Here is a 23,488-nt window from a genome sequence, read left to right as displayed (position 1 = left end):
GACTCATTTATTTTCTGACAAACGGGTGTTTTTAAGTTATCTGCTAACAAGCCCTCCTCCAGAGACACTTCAGACTAGATTAACAGCACGACAGAGATCCACACATGACAATTAAGATTTGTGGGTGTACAACTGAGTAGACACCTTGAACCTAAATACTTGTCTTTACTCTCTATAGAGAAAATAGTTAGAAATGTATCTATTATGGTAATGTTACTGACAACCTCATCATAGCAGGCAACAATTACCTCAGAGGGCTTTTACAGCATAATTATATTTCATTATCCTGATGTGAAAAATGAATATGAGATAACAGCCTAAATTCGTGTTACTGAATTCCATTTTTAGAAATTAGACACACTGTCTTTACTAGATTGGGAATTTTCCAAGAATGGCAATTGTGCATTGATTTTCAAATTCATTAACAAGTAACATCTGAGCCCAAATTGGCAAGAGGTGTGGGCCTTTAGCTCAATAATGTCACCATAGAATACATCTAAAACCAGGAAGTTTCATTGTTCATGATCTTCTTGAAAGTATATAAGTTGCATGAGCTAGAAGACGCTCCCTTTTCTATGTTAAAGAGCTGGTAAATTGTTCTACTTGATATCACTAATTAAGTAAACTGTTGAACATCTTTGTAAAAAGTGAACTAATTCAACCTATTGTGTTCTTCTATTCATTTTATGTAACTCAGTCTTTTATTGATATGAATAAGGAATAATCTGGGCAGCAATCCAGGGATTCCAGCATCTAAAGCAAATGTGTATGAACTGCCATGCTCAGCAGCTTGAGTAACAAGTTGAGGCAAACCATATGTACCATTAGAGTGGGCCAGCAATTTTTATTTGATAGCCAATACTTTTCAAATTCACCATTAGGAGCACAATTACACACTAATAGTATGGTCCCTGGCAATAGCTACACTGCAGGACAATGTTTACATCGAGAAAAAAATGGGGGCTTTTAAGAAAGTAACCATAATTATCATAGGTGATTTTATTCTTCATACAGATTTGACATATCAAATTGGCAAAGGTAAACTCTATGATGAGTTCTTACAGTATGTTAAAAGGCAGCAAGTTGATAGAGATGCTGTAGGAGTCATTCAAGGGCTACATTCCAATGAGTTTAAAAAAAGAATTCTCTGAGAATGGTCTTCTATCCATGACTAACTGGGGAAGTTAAGGGTGGTACCAATATGTAAGAAAAGATGTACATTGCTACAAACATTAATCATTTCATGGGACAGACCATGAATTTGCTGATATTCAAGACAATTTGCAAGAGTTCAACATTTATGAGGCTGCCTGACAGGACAGTGTTGATTGGTTGACAAATGGATTCTGATTGGATACGGCATCACCATGGAGAATGCAATCATTAATAGCCAGGGATAATGGGAACTGCAGATGCTGGAGAATCCAAGATAACAAAGTGTGGAGCTGGATGAACACAGCAGGCCAAGTAGCATCTCAGGAGCACAAAAGCTGACATTTCGGGCCTAGACCCTTCATTAGAGAGGGGGATGGGGAGAGGGAACTGGAATAAATAGGGAGAGAGGGGGAGGCTGACCAAAGATGGAGAGAAAACAAGATAGGTAGAGGGGAGAGTATAGGTGGGGAGGTAGGGAGGGGATAGGTCTGTCCAGGGAAGATGGACAGGTCAAGGAGGCGGGATGAGGTGGTAGGTAGGAAATGGAGGTGCGGCTTGAGGTGGGAGGAACGGATGGGTGAGAGGAAGAACAGGTTAGGGAAGCAGAGACAGGCTGGGCTGGTTTTGGGATGCAGTGGGGGGAGGGGATGAGCTGGGCTGGTTTTGTGATGCAGTGGGGGGAGGGGAAGAACTGGGCTGGTTTTGGGATGCAGTGGTGGAAGGGGAGATTTTGAAGCTTGTGAAGTCCACATTGATACCATTGGGCTGCAGGGTTCCCAAGCGGAATATGAGTTGCTGTTCCTGCAACCTTCGGGTGGCTTCATTGTGGCACTGCAGGAGGCCCATGATGGATATGTTGTCTGAGGAATGGGAGGGGGAGTTGAAATGGTTCGCGACTGGGAGGTGCAGTTGTTTGTTGCGAACCGAGCGGAGGTGTTCTGCAAAGCGGTCCCCAAGCCCCCTAATAGCCAGGCATAGTTTTCATTTAAAACCGGCCAGGCTCTCCTGAAAAATGACCCAGCGAATGGCTGTCACCCATTTTGTTCAGTGCATGTACACATTATTCCTATTTGCAAAGAACATGAGCTTGTTTATCAATATATGTAGGTTCCAGTACTTGCAAATATGCGATTAGATTAGATTAGATTAGATTAATTTGATTAGATTAGATTAGATTCCCTACAGTGTGGAAACAGGCCCTTTGGCCCAACAAGTCCACACCGCCCCTTGGAGCATCCTACCCAGACCCATCCCGCTAATAACCCACACACCCCTGAACACTACAGGCAATTTAGCATGGCCAATCCACCTATCTGAGAGCCCAACTGACAATCCTAAATAGGTTGTCAGCGCCATTCGTCGCGCATTCAGATCATCCAGCAAATGATGTCTAATTGTCAAATTGAGCCTATACTGATCAGAACTTACTTAAACCTAAAAGATTCTGAAAGGATTTAACAATATCAATGCTGAAAGGAACAAGTTACAGTTTAAAAATAAGGGATCCCCTATTTAAGATGGAAGTTCTTCTCTTAGATGGTCATTTACCTCTGGAATTACCTTCCAAAACAGCAGTTTAATTGTCAGGGGTTAAGGGGGACAAGTATTAAAGTTGAGTTAAGGCCTCAATCAGTTTAGACGTGATCCTATTGAATCACAGAAAAGGTTCAATTGGCTGAACTGCCTACTTTCTGCTCTTATTTCTTATGATTTTAGCGTTTGTACGGGTGTTTCAGCAGGAGTGTGTGTTGATAACAAATGTGATTTGAAAGGTAATTTCTCACTCATACTGTGTGCATAAATAACAGTTAAATAAGCCAGAAGCTGCTTTTGAAACAGCGGTGAAGGTAATGGCATCAGCATAATTTATTAATATACATGGTTCGGCAAAACAGGGCTGGTTAACAGCTGCTCTCTAAAGATTACTGTACAAGTTGTCTTGCTCCATACTGAAGTCACCTCACTATTTGACTCACCATCAAGATATATTGAAAGTGGTGAAGTTACTGTCTGTGTGACAAATGAAATGAAACTCACTACAGAAGTGATATCCTGTAATTTCAAGTCTAAGCACTTTAAGAAATTATGATAATTGCCGCTAATCAAGCTTTTAAAAGTAGCTATTGTGAGTGTGAAATTTCATGCCTTCAGGTTTGGATTTTGAAGAATTAAAAATGCACAGCTGTTTTCTTTTACTTTTCCTTTTGGCCTTGTTTCACTTTCCCTTGGCCTAATGAATCAGTTTTTGTTCCTCATTTTACCGGAGGTCACCAATTCTAATATACACTTTGCTCTCAGTCTGTGCACAATTTATTTCACAACCCTTTGGTGGCCAGTACGGCAGAGATGTACCTGTTTTTGTGCAATCAGCTCAGGTTTCTGATGCTTGGTTTCCTACTTTGCCACACTGCCTGTTCATACTTAAACAACTTGCCACACAAAAAGCAAACCACCCACAAGTACAAGGGCACTTTGAATTAGTAGCAAACACTGTTAGAGCTCGTGTCTCGGGCAAATCCAGCTCATCATATCTGAAAGGGTTTCAGAATTTCTTTAGTGTGCGATTAATTGGTAACACTTTGCAGTCATGAACACTACTGTCTACGAACAATGTCACCGGAGCATGAAAGAACGGCATCCACTGCTAGTATCAACACCTTCCAGTGAAAAGAGAAGGAAAGATTACAGACAGGTTGGAGATAACTTCCAAATGGTTTTTCCTCAAATAAACAACTACTTTATGTACCCAGACTGCAGCTTTCACATTCAGTGGATCACTTCAGGCCTACCTGGTGGGGCTCACCCTAGTTATCACTGCCCCCCTCTAGAACTAAACTGTCCAACACACTGCCGACAGGGCAATAATAAAACTAGTCCACATGCACAGATGGCATCTCTGAGAGGTCGCAAGGTTCAAGGCAAGATCATGAAGAGTAGGTGGAGCAAGCCGGCCAACTGGGACAGTCTGTGCGCTGGAAGGACGGGAAGTGCATGCTGCTACCTTCGCAAAGCCCTGAACTTCTCCTCAGCAATATTTATCTCCAAACCACATGGAGCCCAGCGAGAATTAGCATGTACATGTGGTGAGTAATCTGCATAACAGAGGCTGCACAGTATGTGAAGCAGAGCGAGGACACAAGGGAAAGTGAGGCGCGAGGGAGAGAGTGTGAATATCACCACAAGACTTGGTATAACCACATAAATCAGTCCTCTCATTTGAAGCTTCATCATTAAAAAGCACTTTTAAAATTGTTTATCACATTAGCTTCATCAGTTCCTCTTTTTCCCTCATATACTCACCTATGCCATTTGCCTCAACTACTCTGTGTGATAGCGAGTTAAACTTCCAATCACTCTGAGTCAAGGAATTTCATTCACCATATCCCAAAATTTCAAATGCTGGAGTTCTGAATAGGTTCATAAGCAAACAATCACCTGCAACTTCTCAGCCCAAGTTTAGACTTTATGAATTGTGAGCATCTACTATTTTAGAACTACAGCTTCCTACAATGTGTAGCTAGTCAACAATCAACTGACATTTAGTTGAGTTAATATATCCACTGATAAGTTTAAGTTTAGTTTCAATGTTCAGTGTGCTGCAGTAAAAGTCACCATTGTCCTTGAGGACCGGAGGGCTGCCCTCTCATCAGACCTGAGGGTCACCACTCCTCAGACAAGGGATAATTTTGAAAAGGATAGTCCTTCATAGATACCTCAGCTAGTGTGGGAATTGAACCTATGCTGTTGGTGTCACTGCATTGCAATCCAGCCATCCAGCCAACAGATCCGGTTGGAGAGCACTTATCTAGCTGACTTACCAAGCAATACCTGATAAGAGAGTGAATGCGACTCCAGCAAATGCAGCTCAAATTTAGACAATCCTAGCGCTAGGATTATCAGTTACAACTTCAGGCTTCTTGGGAAGAATATTCAAATCATTCTCACAGCTATTATATTCACTGAATTATTTTGATTTCTGAAGTCTGTTATCATAGAAAATAAAGTTGTTTCCTGTTGTTTAAATACCATTGTCACTTGGACAACATACTAAGACAATGAACTGTCTTACACACAGGATATGGAAATGGGGTTTATGTGATGGATAATATAACCCGTGAGTTATATCAGCATCATGACTTTGAAAAGTCTGAGAGGAGGAGTTCATAAAATTTTTAATTTCCGTGAGGTCTGAGTTCAGGTTTCAATAAGACAGGAATGGAGCCAGAAATTAAGCTTAAGGGAACAGTGTTTCCAGGATTTGCTGCTCTGGTTGGAGTGGTTTAGTCTATCAATGAAGACAATAGGCAAGGAGGGGCCTTTAATAGCCAAGAATTGTGTTCACCCCTTGTGAAGTTATACAGAACCTCAGTGATGCACACACCAAGGTTATTTTACCATGTTAGGTTATATTTTCCTCTTTGTTTCTATATCATTTGTAATTGTTTTACTATCATTACATTCAATAAATTACTCTATCCCCATCTATCATTTACTTCCAATCCCCTCCCCCTCCTTATCTTCTGCATCTAAACCAACATTTTCCTAGCTGCTGGACTATCAGTTCTGATGGAGGTTCACCAGACCCCAAATGTTAATTTTGATTTCTCTTCACAGATGCTGACAGACTTGCTGAGTTTTTCCAGCAACTTCTGTTTTTGTCACTCCCACTGTACACTGGCTGCCAAATGATTACACGCCTCATTAGAAGGACCCAACGGAGCAATGCAAATAATGCAGTGGCTGCAATTTGTGATGAGTTCTCTGGCCTTAGAGACTGCAGATCATTATTCCACACTGCACCACTTATTTTTGGTGTGCAGAACCTGTAGAGTTTCCAGGCCTCAATCTTCAGTGGGCTTCAGCTAAGAATGCAAATACACAGATATCTGAATAACGTCTCAAATTTTAATAACTTTTCCTGACATTTCTCTCTTGCTTCTGTATAGTTTCTTTCCTTTGCTGCAACATTTCACATTTGGTCTCACTCTTCTGCTTCACTTTTTCTCAGCATCCTCACATCATAACTTACAGTATCATGCAGCATAGAAACAGACTTTTCGGTCTAACCAGTCCATGCCAACCTTACTCTCAAACTAAACCAATCCAACCTGCCTACTTTTGGCCCATGTTCCTCCAAACATTTCTTATCCTTGTACCTCTCTAAATATCTTTTAAACACTGTAACTGTACCCACATCAACCGCTTCCTCTGGAAGTTCATTCCATACAAGAATCACACCGTGTTGAAAAAATAAATCTTTTTCCTTAAAACTATGTTCCCCTAGTCTTGAAATACCCCCCTTAGGGAAAAGACACCTGCCATTCATCTCATCTATACCCTCATGACTTTTTAAGTCTATATAAGGTCACCCTTCAACCTCCTACCTTCCAGTGAAAAGAAGTCCCAAACTATCCAGCCTCTCCCTATAACTCAAACCCTCCATTCTCAGCAACATCCTGGTAAATATCTTCTGAACACTCTCCAGCTTAATAATATAATATTAAACCCTTCCTATAGCAGAGTTTGAGCAGTTTCTCCATGACAGACATGAGGCTAACGAGCCTGTAGTTCCCAGGTTTCTGTCTCCTGCCTTTCTTCAACATTGTCCTAGAAAGGTTAGACAAGTACAGTAGTACAAATGAAACACATCATCAATAGTAGAGTACAGATGCTAATGATTCTCAGATACTTACACTAAACAGGAGTTCCAATTGACAGAAGCACAAAATGGTGAAGAGATTTTGTAGTCTTTCAGTTAGAAAACAAAGGTGACCTTTATCTTGTGTGGCCATCATGAAGTCAATGTTCGCATGAAAACACTAATAAGACTTTCCAATTTGGAAATGTAGCGCCTGAATGCAAAGTTGAGCCTTACCTTCCCCAATTCTTTATCTTCCAGGGCAAGAACTCCTGTGCTCTCTGTGAAGAATTTGATCTTGACAATTGGTCGAGGATGTGTGGTGGTAAAATCTCCCTGCGTGCCCCACCTGCAACCGATAGAGAGCAAGGAGTGATCTTCCACCTTTATTTATGTACAGTTAATAGGTCCAAATTTAGCATGGTCATAAATGTTTACATTGACTTTTTTTAATCACACAGACATGAAGAATATTTTGTCACTATTGTTTTGATCCATGTAGTTGGACAATTTGTGCTGTTATGGCAGGGGTATTAGAACATAGAACACACAACAATACAGCACAGAACAGGCCCTTCAGCCCTCGATGTTGTGCTGACCTGCGAACTAATCTAAGCCCCTCTCCCTACACTATCTCATCTTCATCCATTGTCATGAAATGTTAGAGCTTCAGTTATGCCAGAAGAGTTACATGTGCCCAATGCTTTATGTTCACCATCTCACACCAACAGCATTGATCCAACCATTCAGAGGAGGTTGCCAAATTCTTATAATTGTCTGAAGACTGTGGCAAACATTGTGTACTGAATACACAGATAAAGTCCCAATTAGCTTTTAAAATAAAAGGAATCAGTAACCCGTGAGGTGAACAATTTTTGGTGGTGATACACTGTACCATGGGAAAGCGACGTGCAAGGGGAAAAAAAACCACAATAAGGCTTCCTCAAATCACACCTTAGCTTTCACGTCTTTGTTATTGTTAGTGTGGTGTTCTTCCTTTTCAATGCTAGGATGGGTAGAGAGATAAGCAGTTTTGCAATTACTCCTGACACGGACACAATTCTTCTAAATGTATGCTTACGTGTGGGGTTTAGCATTAAATTTGACAAGATGTTCAGCAATAAATTTTGAACACAAAGGCATTAGTTAATGGCTGTTTGTGCACAGCGTGTGTTTTAGAATAAAGATTGAAATCTACAGTTCGCAACCTTACATTTTGTTCTCAGATCTCCTCCCGTTTCAATAACTTTTGCTAGAGTCATACAGCATGGAAACTGATCCTTCCATCCAACCAGTCAATGCCAACCACATTCCCAAACTAAACTGGTCCCAACTGCCTGCGCTTGGCCTTCGTCCCTCAGTATCTATTCAGTTCCTTGAAAGATCATGGTTGATCTGATCCTGGCCTTGACTGTGCTTTCCAGCCTGCCTTCCATTACTTTCAAAGCTCCATAACTCCCTTGTGAATCAAAAACCTGTTTAACTCAAACTTGAATATATTCAGCAAACCACCCTCCAAACTTTTCTTATTCATGTACTTATGTGAATGTCTTGCAAATGTTGTAATTGTATCCACATCCACCATTTCCTCTGGAAGTTCATTCCTCACATGAGCCACTCCGTGTAAAAAAAATTGCCACTCATGTCTTTCTAAAATCTTTCTCCTCTCCCCTTAAAAATATTCTTCCTAGTCTTGAAATACCCCACCCTAGGGAAAAGACACTTGCCATTCACCTTATCTGGACCCCTTATAACTTTATAATCTCTATAAGGTCACCCCTCAACCTCCTATGCTCCACTGAAATATGTCCCAGTCTATCTAGCCTCTCCTCAAATTCAACATGCTTGTAAATCTCTTTGGAACCGTCTCCAGCTTAATAATATGCTTCCTATGTGTGATGAAAGCTTCAAATAATTATGTGCCTGTACCCTTAGGTCTCTATGATTTGCATCATTATTCAACGTCCTATTATTATTAACCCTATTACTCTAAGGAATTTCCACACACCTCCAATACTGGCCTCTTGCACATCACCAATCTCCGTTGTTTCAAATTCTTCAGCTATTTTGGCTTAATGCTCAGGAGTTCCTTCATGCCCGCTCCTCACTCCTACTTTGCATTCCTTCTGTGAAATGTTTACTGAAACTCACCTCACTTCAACCAAGCTTTTGGTCACCTGTTCCAATGCCTCCTTTACATAGCTTGAAATCAAATTATTTTGTAATACATCTAAGCACCTTGGAATATCTTACTGCATTACAGCTGCTATTGTAGCTGTGACATTAAGAGATTATCTGTCCCTCACTTCAGCCTAGCTACATGCAGCATTTAATTTATCACACTGTCATCCAGCTTCCAAAGATTCTGCACAAAATGTAATAAATTTGCTTCATTTCAAATGGTCACAAAAGATTTAGTAAAACTATTTAATTTCATCCAAAATTAAATGCATCTTTTTAAATATAAATAATTTGAAAGCACCAAGGATTTAGTAATAGAACATACAAGAGGTAGTTATTAATGGCTAATTTCTAGGTCCCTGATTCCAGATTATTCATCTGAAATATGCACTCTCATTAAATTAATTATCTGAAGATAGATACAGGATCCTCAGTTAACACAATTCAACACAACACAATGAAGTACATTTCAGCGTACTTGCAAAATCTTCTCGTTTGCTGTTATTAGACTTCTGAATGGACCTCTCAAATTTTAAACGTAAGTGTTGATCTCGCTCTTTATGCACATTCTCTGCAGTTGTAACATTGTATTTCTCACTGTGTTCTATTACCCAAATGCATTTTGTATGGTATGATCTGCCTGTACTGCACACAAAACAAAATTTTTCCACCGTACCTAGGTACATGAGATAATAATAAATGAAATCAAATCAAATCAGGCAGAGATATAATTTCCAAGGAGCTCTATGCAACAGCAGTAGTTAGCATTTACAACTTTAATATTGCTAAATTCTTTGTATTAACTTGTGAAAACATTTAGAATCTACTAAACTTAGTGAAATAAAGTGTTGGCAGTCCTTTCTACCAGCAACATTTTGCTTTTGAAATTGATGAGGCACATAGATCATTATTGATGTCATTGGTATTCACATACATTTCTGCACTTGTCATTCGAAGTTCAGTTGATACCCAGTAATATTACTGACCCGTTATATAAATAAATACATTTTTCTGCATGAGTAATCGACAACGAGTGATGCTGAGTGATAACTTTCTCACCTCAATACTGAAAGCATATTATACAGACAGGTAATACTTTTTTGAACTGTCCAGCTACAATTCCGTTCCACTTCAGCTATTCATGTTGCTCAGTGATCAATCACTGTTGAGGTGGGTGTGCGCTTGATCCATGGAATTTGGAGTCTACATCTGAGCTGGCTAGAGTTATTTCATCTAACCAATTCATTCCTGCATTGCAAATCGTGACTACCCTTCAAAAAGTATTTCAATGGTTGAAGGATACTTGGGATGCCTTGTGGTTATGAAAAGCTATATAAATGCAAATTCTTTTTTTAATCGTTAGATACCAGGTCTGCCATTTTGCATGTTGAAATTTTGTTGAGCTTGAATCAGCAGGGCCCAAAGAAAACATCTAGATCCTGGAAAGGCTACAGAAATGGCCAAGAGACTCTTTGTTAATGGCAGAGCAAAGTTTTGACGAAAGGTTAAGAAAATCTAAGCTCTTCAGTTGAAGGGTGAAAATGAAGATTCTGAACTTTGATTTCTGCGTTGAAAGGGTTGCTTTACATGGAGGGAATGAGTAGAATGAGCTTATATTCATTGATGTTTAGAAGAATCAAGTGAGCATATTGGAAACAATTAAACTTTTAGAGGGCTTGACAGGGCAGATGCCAAGCAGTTGTTTCCCCTGACTCGATAATCTATAAATAGCTTTCATAGTCTCAGGTCAACCCTTTTGGGATTGTGATGAGAAGAAATTCCTTCACTTTGAGACTGTGAATCTTCAGAATTATCTACCATAGATGGCTATTGCTATTGGTTGTTGAGTACATTTTCATGCTCATGCACATGCAATACAGGTTTTATGGAAAATAGACACTACTTTTAAAGCAAATTGGAGAGTGGACACTCTGCTTTTGAAGGAAAATGGAGATGAGAGGTCAAGACTTCATGGAATCCCTCAGAGCCCTGGAAGTTAGTTTGCCTTTCTGGAAAAGATATTCAAATGTGAACAATCCTTGAGAACATTTCATTGAGCAGGCATTAAAACCCAAAAAACCCATATGTGGATTAATGGCTGACATTATCCAAACAATTACAGAAAGCTATTTGCAGCGGACTTATTTCCTGGCTTCAGAGTGGAATTCCAAAGAATGAGTTTGAGAAGAATCTCATTTGATCCCAAGGATATGTAAATGGATGAAACTCAAACACCACTGTATATCAATAGCCAAGGCATCAGTGACCATTTATGAGGACAATGAGAAAGAGACGCTCTGGTCAGAAGACAAAAAACAGGCAAAAAAGACAAAAAAAAGGCATTTAATGTAACACAGTAGGCCAGGCAGCATCAGAGGGGCAGGAAAGCTGATGTTTCGGGTCAGGACCCTTCTTCAGAAATGTCTCCACCCGAAACGTCAGCTTTCCTGCTCCGCTGATGCTGCCTGGCCTGTTATGTTCCTCCAGCGTCATACTGTGTTATTTCAGACTCCAGCATCATCAGTTCCTGTTGTCTCTGACAGCAGAGCTTTTGGATAGATAAAGGAGTTGATAACGGCCTGGCTGGGAGGGCGAACAGTTGTTCATGGGGGCTGTTAGCAACTAACAATAGGTGGTGTGTGATACCAGTTTATGTGACAACAAGGCCTGGTGTGTGGGGTCAGAGGCTAGGACATGGGAGGGTTTAGGCTCTAAAATTATTGAACTCGATATTGAGTCCGGAGGGCTGCAGGGTCTCCAAGCAGAAAATGAAGTGTTGTTTAATTCAGAGATAACAAGGTGTAGAGCTGGATGAATACAGCAGGCCATTCAGCATCATAGGAGCAGGAAAGGTGACGTTTCCAGCTGAGACCCTTCTTGAAACATCAACTTTCCTGCTCCTATGATGCTGCTTGGCCTGCTGTATTCAGCCGGCTCTACACCATGTTATCTCATATTCTCCAGCATCTGCAGTTCCTACTGTCTCTGAAACAAGTTGTTTAATTCATACTCATTCAGGCTGACCAGTATCTATCTATTTAAGGAACCAAATCAAGTTTTCACTTCAAAGGCCAAAATATACCTCAAAAGGGGGTGAAGCCAGAGAAACTTGCTACATCAAGCAGTAAGCCATTGCAGATCTGTCTTCATAAACTTCAAACATCTGTTTCTTCAGAGAACTAAAATGGGAATGATAGGCCTGCAATGTTGTGAGATGAACGCGTAAAAAGAGAAGTGTACGAGTGAATGTTTGAATTTGTAAGATTTATGTGCTGGCTGCCTCTTTTATAATGACCTTTCCTTGCATATGTCCTTGTGACAGTGTGAGTGGATACTGTGGCAATTACATTCTGGGCGTTGGATAATAAGCAACTGTCTTGTTTCATGAGAAAACCTGCCATTTGTCTGTTCTTTATCTTTCACTGTTTGGGGATAAAACATTTTTTTAAAAAAAAGAGTGTTTTCAGTCAGAAAAGAAATGGAAAAAGAAGGATCTATTCTACCATTACTCCTCTATTCCTAAAAATATTCAGGACTCAGATTGCTAAATTTGCAAACACTAAGGCAATAAAGAGATATGGGAACAGAATGGGGAAAACTGAGTTGATGTAGTATTCTGCCATGATCTTCTGGAATGTCAATGGAGACTTGAGGACTGGTAGAACCAATTCCTGTTCCCGTTCTTTGTGATTTTAAGCTGGTGAATGTAGTGCAGGGTCAGTAAACACCATTCAACTTACAATCATACCTGTTCTGAGTGCCTCAAAACATCACAAAGTGCCTTATGAGTTTGGAATTAAAGCAAATAGGGAAAACTGTTTGTTGAGTGAAAGTCAGGCACTTCAATTGTAGGTTTATTCTACTAATTAAATCCCACGTTGAGTGGGTGTAAACTGCACTTTCGATCAGACAACATTTTTTTTTGCTGGGTGCATTAGGTTAACTTTGGAATTCTCCCTAGGGGGCTCAATCATTAAATAAATTCAAGTATGAAATTAATATATTTTTAGACATTAAGCGAATCAAGAGAACATGGATCTGAGGTAAAATATCAACTATAATATTTTGCAAAGGCAGAGAAGACCCAACGGACCATATGGCCTACTGTTGCCTCATTTCTTATATTCTTATGAATTACTAAAATTGTTGGACAAACTGATGCACATTCACACTGAAAGTTTAATGCAAGTGTAAGAAAGCATTATTTCATGTGAAGAGTGATTAAGACCTCAAAAGGCTTTCTGGATAGCTTAATGGAAGCAAAGGGTTTGAGAGCATCCAAGACACAGTCTGGTTTTGTGAACCTGGTTGTCTTTGCAAAATTCATCCAATTATTGATTGTACATCAGCCTAAACTGCAAAGTTAAAACTAGCTTCCCAAGCCTGAACTCGTGTTTGGCCACTTCTCACTCTTCAAATCAAGTCCACACAGTAGACACTGGCAAGCTATTAATCCATGGGAGCATCATAGCTGATTTATATCCACAATTACTTCACATCACTTTTGTACTTTTTGACTGGATTATTACCAAGAGCAGGAGTAAAGCCAGAAAGTGCTTGAGAAATACAACTGGTCTAGTAGCAACTGCGGAGACAGAAGCAAAGTTAAAATTTCAAGTCCAGTGAGCCTTTGTCAGAATTGTCCTGGTGAAGGGTTATTGGAAGCAAAATGTTAACTGTGCTTTCTCTTCACAGATGCTACCAGACATGCTGAGTTTCTCCAGCACTTCATTTTTATTTCAAATCTCCAGCTTATGCAGGAGATTCTGTTCTGAGGAAGGGTCACCGGACCCAAAACACTACCTCTGTTTTTTTTCTTCACAGGTGCTGCCAGACCTGCTGAGTTTCTCCAGCTACTTTGTTTTTGTTCCAATTTATGCAGTTGTTTGCTTTATCAAGAACAGCAGCCCTGGCAGATAGTCAACACCTCTAACCCGGGGCAGTGAGCCTTTGTAAGCCTTGTTTGAAATCAGGTCGCTCTTCACTGATATTAGTCAAGGACTGGAAACACTTCTGTATGGTTCACTTGTAAACTAAGTCATGCATTAATCAACAGGACCATCAGACAGCACGCTCAAGAACTGCACTGATCCAACTCCATCAGAATCTAGCTCTCACTGTTTCAGCTTTTTAGATTTTGAAACTGTCGTTCATGAACCACATAAACAGTAAGCAGTTTAACTGGAGATTGATATGATTGTAGTATACAATTAACAACATATCACAATGAAACAGCTCAGTGTAGATGTTTCTGGCACCCCATTGAGAGTAGCAACATTGCTCGTAATGAATGCAATTAGATCAGGATTCAACTGTATGCCAAAACATGAAGGAAACTCCAAGTGAATTAAGATGACATTGCATAAATAACAACCAAATTGTTCCTACTGATGGTTGCCAGTCCTCTGTGTCTTTCTGAAGCATGTCTAAACTTCAAAATTGTAATTACAGCTTATTTTACTGACTTAGTAGTTTAAGCATCATTAAATGTGCTGGTTTTCCTGCAGCTAGGAGCATTTTGCGTCGTAAACACATCATAGCCGTCAAAGTAGCAATCAATACATTGGTCCAAAAAGATACTGCAGTACGCTTTGTGCTTGACCAACCATGCCAGAGGCAACTGGCTCAAAACATCAAACCAAAAGAATCATCACATTTTCATTATCATGCTGATAACTGCTTGAATTGAAAAATCACTCTTTTCGAGTCAGCTTGCAGTTAATGGGAGTACTAAGTGGGTTGCAGCTTCAAAAATCTGACAAGCTGATCATTTCCTTTCTCCAAACAAAAGTTTGATGGACTCCCAGATTCAGACGTGCAGCAATTATCTGGTAACTCACCTTACTGGTTTTCATGTGCAAGGAATTTATCCAACCACAATGTGCATCACAAATGAGATCATTCCAGTTGTCAGCCAGAACCAGAAAATTCACATTGTCCTTTTCTGCCAAATAACACTGCCATTGACTGAAATTAACTCTACTGTTACTGCAGGTCAGATTATAAGGCAAACTACAGACCAGCGATTAAATCTGGGCCCTTTCTCTTCTGTGTAGATGCATTGCAAGGTAAAATAACTCCACAGAGGCCAGTATCCTCACCAAGTCAAACTCTTTTTACACATAAACAACTTTGACTCTGCTAACTGACTCTGAAAAGGCAGAGTGAAAGTGTCAGTATCTCTGACACTCCATGCTTTATCTGTCAGCCAGAGCTCCCTGATTGGGGCTGTTAATCGGATCCAGTCAGGGAAAGCATGTTCCATGATATCCACCTGGCTGACCTCAATATATCCCTCTCCACCTATGGCCTCAGAGCACATAGGTTAGTCTGTTTTCTTGGAGAGCCTCCTGGGGCATTATAGCGCTGGGTCAGGTTCCCCTGACTCAGCGTCCAATACGGGCAGCGTGTAACGCATGGGAGCTCACTTCATGTGCCAGGTCCACCTCACTAGAAGCTCACTCTCTTCGGCAAGTGGCAATGGTGTGAGGTGCCATATCTATCATGGCCATCTCTGATTCAGAGGACTCATCAATGTTGATGGAGAGGATGAGCCCACCTGTTCCAGCAGCCTTTCTGATTGCTCCGAGGGGCAGGGCATGTTTTGCTCCCACAGTGTCTGAGAATTTGTGGCTTTTGTAAGGTCCACATGCTTGTTCAGAACCGTTGCACCTTCCTGAACTTTATGCGCCACTGGTCCTGACCTCACATCGCCCAAACCTCTTCCCCGTGCAGGGCCGTTTCTGTGGTGCCTACACAAACTTCGTCCCCTGTATCAAACTGTCTCTCTCGCTTGTCATTTCACCCTGCCCCACCACCAACCACTCCCCACCCACATTCCACAACCCACCACCCAGGTCTGGGAAGATCAGACTTACCCTGGTGCGTAGTCTTCTACCTAATAGCAACTCTGCCTATGTGTATAGGGTGGCCACACAATCAAACAGGAACCAGGACAGCTTGGATTTTAGTGAGGCTGGCGGCTGTTCCTTCAAACCTGCCTCCAAAGTTTGGACTGTTCTTTCTGCCAGGCCATTGGATGATGGACGGTATGCAGCTGTCCTTACATGACAAATATCATTTTACTTCAGGAAATAGTCAAATTCCCTGCTGGTAAACAATGGCTCACTATCTGTGACCAGCAGTTCCAGGGATCCATGCACTGAAAATGAAGTGTGCAGCTTTTCTACTGCCATTCCTGTGTCTGACAAATGAACTCTATGCGTGCCCAGCCACTTTCAGCAGGCATTCATAATGACTAAAATCATTGGACACACGAAAATAACCTGCATTGTAGATGTGGGTTTACTTGGCCATTCTGATAAATATGGGAGAGCTGCTAACGGTAATTTTTATCCTTGTCGGCACTCTGGGCATGACCCAACAAACGCGGCCACGTCTGCATCAGGTCTGGTCACCATACATAACTTATTGCCAACATTTTCATTGTAAAGACTCCTGGATGACCCTGGTGGGGATTTTTCTCAGGACAATATGCCATCCTCTACTATAAGCTGCTATTTGGGTCCAAAAAGGTTTAAATTCTTGGAAGGTTTTAGTAACTACTGCCTCAGTGAACGTTAGGCACCCAATAACAAAACAAGCTGCAGCTCCAAAGGCTGTCAGTAGAATTACTTATGGTTTTCCATTTGTCACATGTCATTTGCCCAGAAAAATTAGTGCATTCTTTCCCCATCCTGGGCCTAATCTTTGTTGGCAGGATTGAACCGGTCAAGCTTACCAAACAAAGGCAAGATGCCAGAAATGCCTATCTCGATTCAAAGCTGACTGCTGCAAGTGATTTTCTTCAGGATCGTGCTTTTCTCATGTCGCCACTAGAATAACTCCACGCAGGCCCTTCACCAAGTCATGTTTTATTTACATAAGAGCAGTCCTCTTCAGAGTCGGCTATCAGATTGTCAGTATCCCTGACACTCCACTTTTTAATGTGTCAGCCAGGGCTCCACGATTGGACCACATTAACAGGCCCAAACGCGTAACTCATATTCTACGTCTAGCTGGCTGACCTCATTACAATGATTACAAAGATATTATGTAATATTTACAGCACAAACACAGGATATTCTACCCAATAGATCTATGACAGCTCTTTGTCGCTAGTTTAATTAATTTAATTCCCCTTTATGAAAAAAAAACAGAAATTGTCACTTCTGGATAGTAGTTAAGCATGATCCTGTTCTTGCCATGTACTAGATGCACATTTTGTTTTTTTAAACTCAGTACCACTCCTGTTTGGCCTTTCGACATTTAATCTGTCCTACTCACCAATTCATTATAACTGCCCTTTTGACCTTTTTCCCATACTGTCCCACTTGTTCAAAACTTCTCATCTTTCTAACTTTTCCCTGTCACAGGTCTGAATGTTAACTTTGTTTCTCTCTTTCAAATAGGGCTTGACAAAGTTGGGGTTATGACCCCAAGTGGAGTGTGAGCTGAAACTTTGGAGTCATGAGCTCTGAGGCAGCAATGGCAACCATGAATTTCCAACTATGTTAGTAGAGCTATGCCCTCTCTAACAGGCCCCATTCTCTCAGTTCTCACCCGAGGAGCTGTGACAAGGAATGTTTTAAGCCATGAAATGGAGTTATAATGGGGAAAAGCATGTGAAGGCTGCCCGAGAGATGTTGACAGATGTGCTAAGTATTCCAACATTTTGGTTTTTAGATCAAACAGATATCCAGCATCCAAAGTATATCGATTGGGATCATTCTCAAAGTTTGCCATACTCTTAAGTTTGCTTCCAACTGTGTAAATACTGAAATATCTGAACTGAAAAACAACCATTTACCATAATCCACTGCTTTCCTTCCTCGAAACAATTTTTCTAATGTTAAAACAAGCCAAAATTCAACCTCCTAAGCCACAAGACCAAAATTTGTTAACTAGCCTTTAATGCAATGTTTCGTCAAATATTTTCTTAAAATCCATAGACAGCTTCCACCTTACTAACTCATTAACCCTTTTGACTACTCCACTGGAAACTTCAAATGGTGAAACCTGGTCTGTTTTACAAATTGTACATGAGATTACTCAAATTATCTAGATCCCCGATGATTATTTCTGAACTGTTATTCCCCCTCTGATGTTAAAATGACCACACTCTAATTTTAAGAAAATCCTTACAAAATATTTTGCACAAGAATGTTATATGTGCCACTTTCTAATCCTTTGGCTAGTTTCCCTGGGAGAGTGAAAGATTGTGGCACATGTAAATGCTATGCCCACTCCCAGTACACCACAACAGAAACCTGCAGACCATCCAGAAACCTGCTTTAAGCATAGTCAGCTTGTCCAGTACATTCTGCCCATCAATTTTTATCTCATCCTGCTATCACTACTTCTATTGATAGTTTGTCAGTAAGCTCTTTCTTCAAAGATTGACACAAAATATCCAGCAAGCATTTTTGTTGTTTGCGGCACATCTATATAAATATATTGAGAGGAAGTGGTGGTGACCTAGTGGTATTATCACTGGACTGTTAATCCAGAGCCTCAGGTAATATTCTGGGGAAATAAAAAACGAAAGAACGGCAAATGCTGTAAATCAGATACAAGAGCAGAAATTACTGCAAAAGCTCAGTAGGTCTGGCAGCATCTGTGAAGAGAAATCAGAGTTAAAGTTTTGGGTCCAGTGACCCTTCCTCAGAGTGTTCTGGGGATCCGGGTTCGAATCCCGCCACAGCATATGGCGAAATTTGATTTCAATAAATATCTGGAATTAAAGAGTCTAATGATGACCATCGTCAATTGCCAGCAAAAACCTTTCCAGTTCACTAATGTCCTTCAGGGAAGGAAACTACCATCCTTATCTGGACTAGCCTACATATGACTCCAGACCCAAAGCAATGTGGTTGACTCTTAACTACCGTCTGTGATCAGGGATGGGCAATAAATGCTGGCCTAGCCCATGATGCCCACATTCACCGAATGAATTAAAATAAAACATCTTCTTTATCCCCAGAAGGTGCAACACCACCCTTACCAGTTCTGACATTCCAGGAGAAACCTTTCAGGTTCTCTTTTATTTCAACAGTCTTCGCTTCCTATATTTTCCTCCTCACTTCCCCACTTCACTTATTTTTTTTTCTTTGTTCTCAATAGAAGAATTCACCCAATAGGCATCTTACACATTATTTTCATTCATTAATTATTTTTTCTATTTTCCTCTTCCCTCTGGATATGAGACAAACAGGATAGATATACTTGGATTCTCTGTTTTTCTTCAAAAGTAGTGCACAATTTCCAGAAATCTGCGGCTCTATGTTGCACGGCCATGACAATATAGTCAACAAAGAACCAATAGTCATTGGGTGGAGTGAATTCCAAATGCCAACCTCAGTTGGCTTCTGCATTTGGAGGCTAACTTATAGTACTGTCTCACAGTCTCCAGGTATGAAAGATTAATCTCTAGTAAACTGTTGTAAAAGCCCAGAGGGAGAACAAAAAGGAATATTAACCATATTGCTACTTGAACAGTTTCATTGATCAATTGTATAAAGTACTAGAATTAGGGAACAAGACTAGTTGTCCAACAGTTAGCAGTCACCAATTGGGGACAATCAGTGAGAGAAGGCACTGCACCACAAGGTATCATGCACCTAGTGACCAACAGCATGGCAGTAGATCCCACTCACCCACAACCCCTGTGCTCACTCATCTACACTGACTTGCTCTCAACTTAAAACTGGTATCCTCATTTTCACATTCATCCAGGAGCTGCTTTCCAGGTCTCACCCAGCACTGTCTTTGTAAAAGATATGAGGGATAGTTTCTGTTTTACACAGAGGGTGGTTCCTCCAAGCTGTATGACTCTGTGGCTCTAAAACCTTCTCCACTCCCACAAAAAAATCTGAAATGTTCATGCTTGTGTAGAAACCTAGTCCCTTGAACACTGGATTTTTAATTGCTTTATTCTTGGCAGACAAGCATTCAGCTGTTAAGGTCCCAGTCCGGAATTCCCATCCTGAATCTTACATCTCCGTCTCCCATCACTCACTTTGAAAAGGTTTTTGGTCACCTGCTCTTACCTGGCTCAGTGTGAAATTTTGCGTGGTAACATTGCATAATAGGAAGGGTGCTAGATAAATCAGAGAGCTGTTGCCATTGATGGCTTCTTCAAGAACGTGTTTCGCATTGGTAACACTAACTTCAAGGTGTTAAACTACTGTTTGGCAGCTCAATGCTCCTGCCCAGCCAAGTGCTGATGGGGTTTCCAGGCATGCGCAGATGCACAGTACCTCAACACACTGCAATCCCTAAGATGAAAAGTGTTGGGATGAATTGAATCTACACTGCTGGCCAGCATTCGCCTTCTTTACATGGAAATAACATCCAAATCCATGTTGCTTTGGCAGACAGTAGTTTCAGTGCTTCCTGTGCTCTCAGGAAATGGACAACCTCATGGCTATTTTATACGCTTCATCAAACCACTGTAGACATTGTGGAAGTTGTCATTTCGGTGCCTTTAAATAGTTTCTTTACAAACCATTCCTAGGGTAATGTGGTACCCGAGTTCAACTCCCAGTACCCATTTTTGTCATATTGAACCAATGGTAGTTAGAGCAAGAATGTGCTTCACTATTTAGAAACAGAAACAATTCCTGAAATGCCAACATCAAGATCCTCTGTAAGCCTAAAGATCCACTTCTCGCACAAATCATGGACCTATGATAGCAGAAGACTATATCCCTGAAATAATTATCACAAACAAATCTAGTTTAATAGTGACCAGGACGTTTGGCTATGTTCAGTCCAAAGATAAGGAACGCAATTATAGGATCTAAGAGTGGCCAACAAGAAGATGAGGTCCTTCCTGATTTAGAACTACAACAGTCTGTATTTGTCTATTGAACCAGTTAACATTGATTGTCCCTTCTATTTGAACAGGAAGACAATCTGGAATTTACGGCTGAACGATAATAATGGGAACAGTGATTTTCCAAACAGAATTGAATATATCCGCAAAGAAAATTTTGAACACAAATGCGGGACATATTTCAATAGTTCTTCCAAAAAATATGTGCACAAGCACAGTGGTCCAAATGGAATCTCAGGGCTTAGAAGGTAGGTATAATTCTAAATTAACAAAATCCCTGAACAGAAACAGAGAATGATGGAAAACATCCAGAAGTCAGGTAGCATTTTCGGGAGCAAGAGAAAGTGGGAAAGAAAAAGGAAACTAGAATTATTGGCTGATGACCCTTCATCAGACATCTAACTGATGAAGTTATCAACAATCAACTAACTGAACCAATGCTAGGAATATATTAATCAGCATTTTTGGATTTAGTGAGATGTCAGCATCTTTAAAGATCAAAATCCTGAATCAAATCTACCTACAACCTGCCTAGGCACCACTTTAAAGGAAATCCACAGATGGGAGGAGGCCAGCTTAGAGACAGATTGACACTTTATAATAACGTGGTGAGCTCACTGTTATTCCTCATTTTGAATTTTATTCTGGAGGGCCAGGTTCCTGAGTTGAAGGAAAACTGGCAGTCAATCCTAGATGAAGACCTAGCTGCCGGATTCAGCACACTTGCATGCACAACCCTCAGTGATTTCCTCAGTGAACTAGCCACTTTGTTCCACATGTGACATCCAACTTCCACTCCAGGCCTTCTGTTCTGTTTCAGCCTAAACAGGCCACTGCTCCACCTTCCAAGCATCCCACCGTTCTCCCTGTTTCAGTCTCAGAACCTCTTCAGAGGCATCCAATCCCACTCCCTTCCCCTTCACCAACCCACCCAACATCAGTTATAAGAAAACTGTAAGACTTGGAAAAGCTCTTGCCAGTCCTACTGGAGCTCTATAATTGAAGTATGCAAGACAAATCCAATTCACCCCCTGCCATCCTACTCAAAAAACTCTACTCCCCTTCATCTTCCTCCAATATTTGTTTTCCTCTTCTCCCCACAGCACTGACCCACTTCCCCACTTCCCAGCATTGAGAAAATTGTCCAGCATCTCCAATGACGAGTTCTCCACCCATTAAAAATACACAGTGTGCAGGGAATTTTAAGTGGTCCATGTTTTATCCTGTAAACTCCACCATGACCTAATCACTCGTGCAGATAAAGTTATGTCCAGGCCCTTAATTGGGTCTCTCCATGACAAGTTATAACTTGCTATTATGTAGAGTTTTTCACTTTTGTTAGAAATGTCCAGCAGTTGATTTTATTTTGTGTCTTTGACACTTCTCCATTCTCTAGTTATAGAGGGATTAATCAAACATGTGACCAAGAACTAATCCCTTTTCCCTTGTTACAAACTGTAGGGTGAACTCATACAGGTTTAACACAGGCACTGCATATTAATCACACTTTTCACATTGCTCTCTGGGAGACACACATCTATTTGCAGTAGTCGGGCCACGCTGTTTCTGCCCTGATATCAGTGACGAGTTGCTGGATTGACTGTGAGGCAGTGAGCAAAAGAGGCCACAAAACAGAAACAATTTGTGACTGACTTGTCATAAGTAATAAAGCTGGCTGTGTGACAGCAGAAATATGTCCACTGCAGAATGTGATGAGCTGAAGTGGAAGCTGGCTGATTAGTACAGCAATTTAGAGATGCCAACTGAACAGGAAATCAAATCCATGTAAGCTGTGGCATCTTGTGTGACATTTAGTGGCCTGCTTAATTTAGTGAAGGCCTGTTTCAATCAGTTTGAAAAAGCATTAGCTCAGACAACAGCGGTGACACTTCTGCACTAAATAACCAAATGAAAACAAGGTGCTAAAATCCCCACAGAACAAGGTGGTAATACAATGAGGGAGCATGGGAATAAGCATCTACACAAGTTAGCCTTCTGGAATGGAGTAGTGATAGATGACTTTTCATTAGGACACGGATATAGATGAGCTCATTAAAATCAGAACCGTATGCAAATTTATCTAGTGCCACATAAATCATGACCCAATGAGGTGAAAGAATGAAGACAGTTTGACTGTTGTGAAATTAGCTTGGGATTTTATCAACAGTTGAAATTACGTCCACAGGACCAAGAGCTTTCCACCAAATGAGATACCTTTGTTCAGTGGTGGTAGCACTCTCATCACTGAATGCAAAGGCAGTTAGTTCAAATCCCACTCCAGAGCCTTGAACAAATAATCTAGGGCAACGCTTTAAGGCAGGAGTTCTGCAAAGTTGGAAATGCCATTATTCAGATCATTAAACCTTGATGTGCTGCCTGTTCTTTCAGACATACGTAAAAGATCTTATCAAGTTATTTGGGAAAACAAAACAGACTTACAGCCAATATTTATTGCTCTACCAACACAAATCTTCTGGTTATTATACCATGGGTGTTTGGGGGGGGGTCCTTATATATAAACTGACTGCCAAATGTTCTATGTTACAACAGTGGCTAGAATTAAACAAAAATCATTGCCTGCCAAATATATTAGGATGTCCTGCAGTTAAAGTAGCTGTTTAAACCCATCTTTCTTTCTGTCCTATGAGTAACATGTCCAGCATACTGTACACCGTTTC

At 40.7% G+C, this 23,488-nt stretch overlaps 1 protein-coding gene across 17 annotated transcripts in view; it reads right to left on the bottom strand.

Annotated features, from left to right (window-relative positions):
* cadps2 (Ca++-dependent secretion activator 2) overlaps positions 1 to 23,488 on the bottom strand; it is a 607,285-nt gene that overhangs the window by 286,106 nt on the left and 297,691 nt on the right. For all 17 annotated transcript variants that reach the window (XM_059652338.1, XM_059652341.1, XM_059652344.1 and 14 more), the window contains exon 7: positions 7,031 to 7,142. In XM_059652338.1, the coding sequence (XP_059508321.1) occupies positions 7,031 to 7,142 (112 nt within the window). The remainder of the gene's footprint in view (positions 1 to 7,030; positions 7,143 to 23,488) is intronic.

The sequence above is a fragment of the Stegostoma tigrinum genome, chromosome 18 (assembly GCF_030684315.1).
Source record: "Stegostoma tigrinum isolate sSteTig4 chromosome 18, sSteTig4.hap1, whole genome shotgun sequence".
Classification (NCBI taxonomy): Eukaryota; Metazoa; Chordata; class Chondrichthyes; order Orectolobiformes; family Stegostomatidae; genus Stegostoma; species Stegostoma tigrinum.
This window is presented reverse-complemented; position numbering and strand designations above follow the sequence as displayed.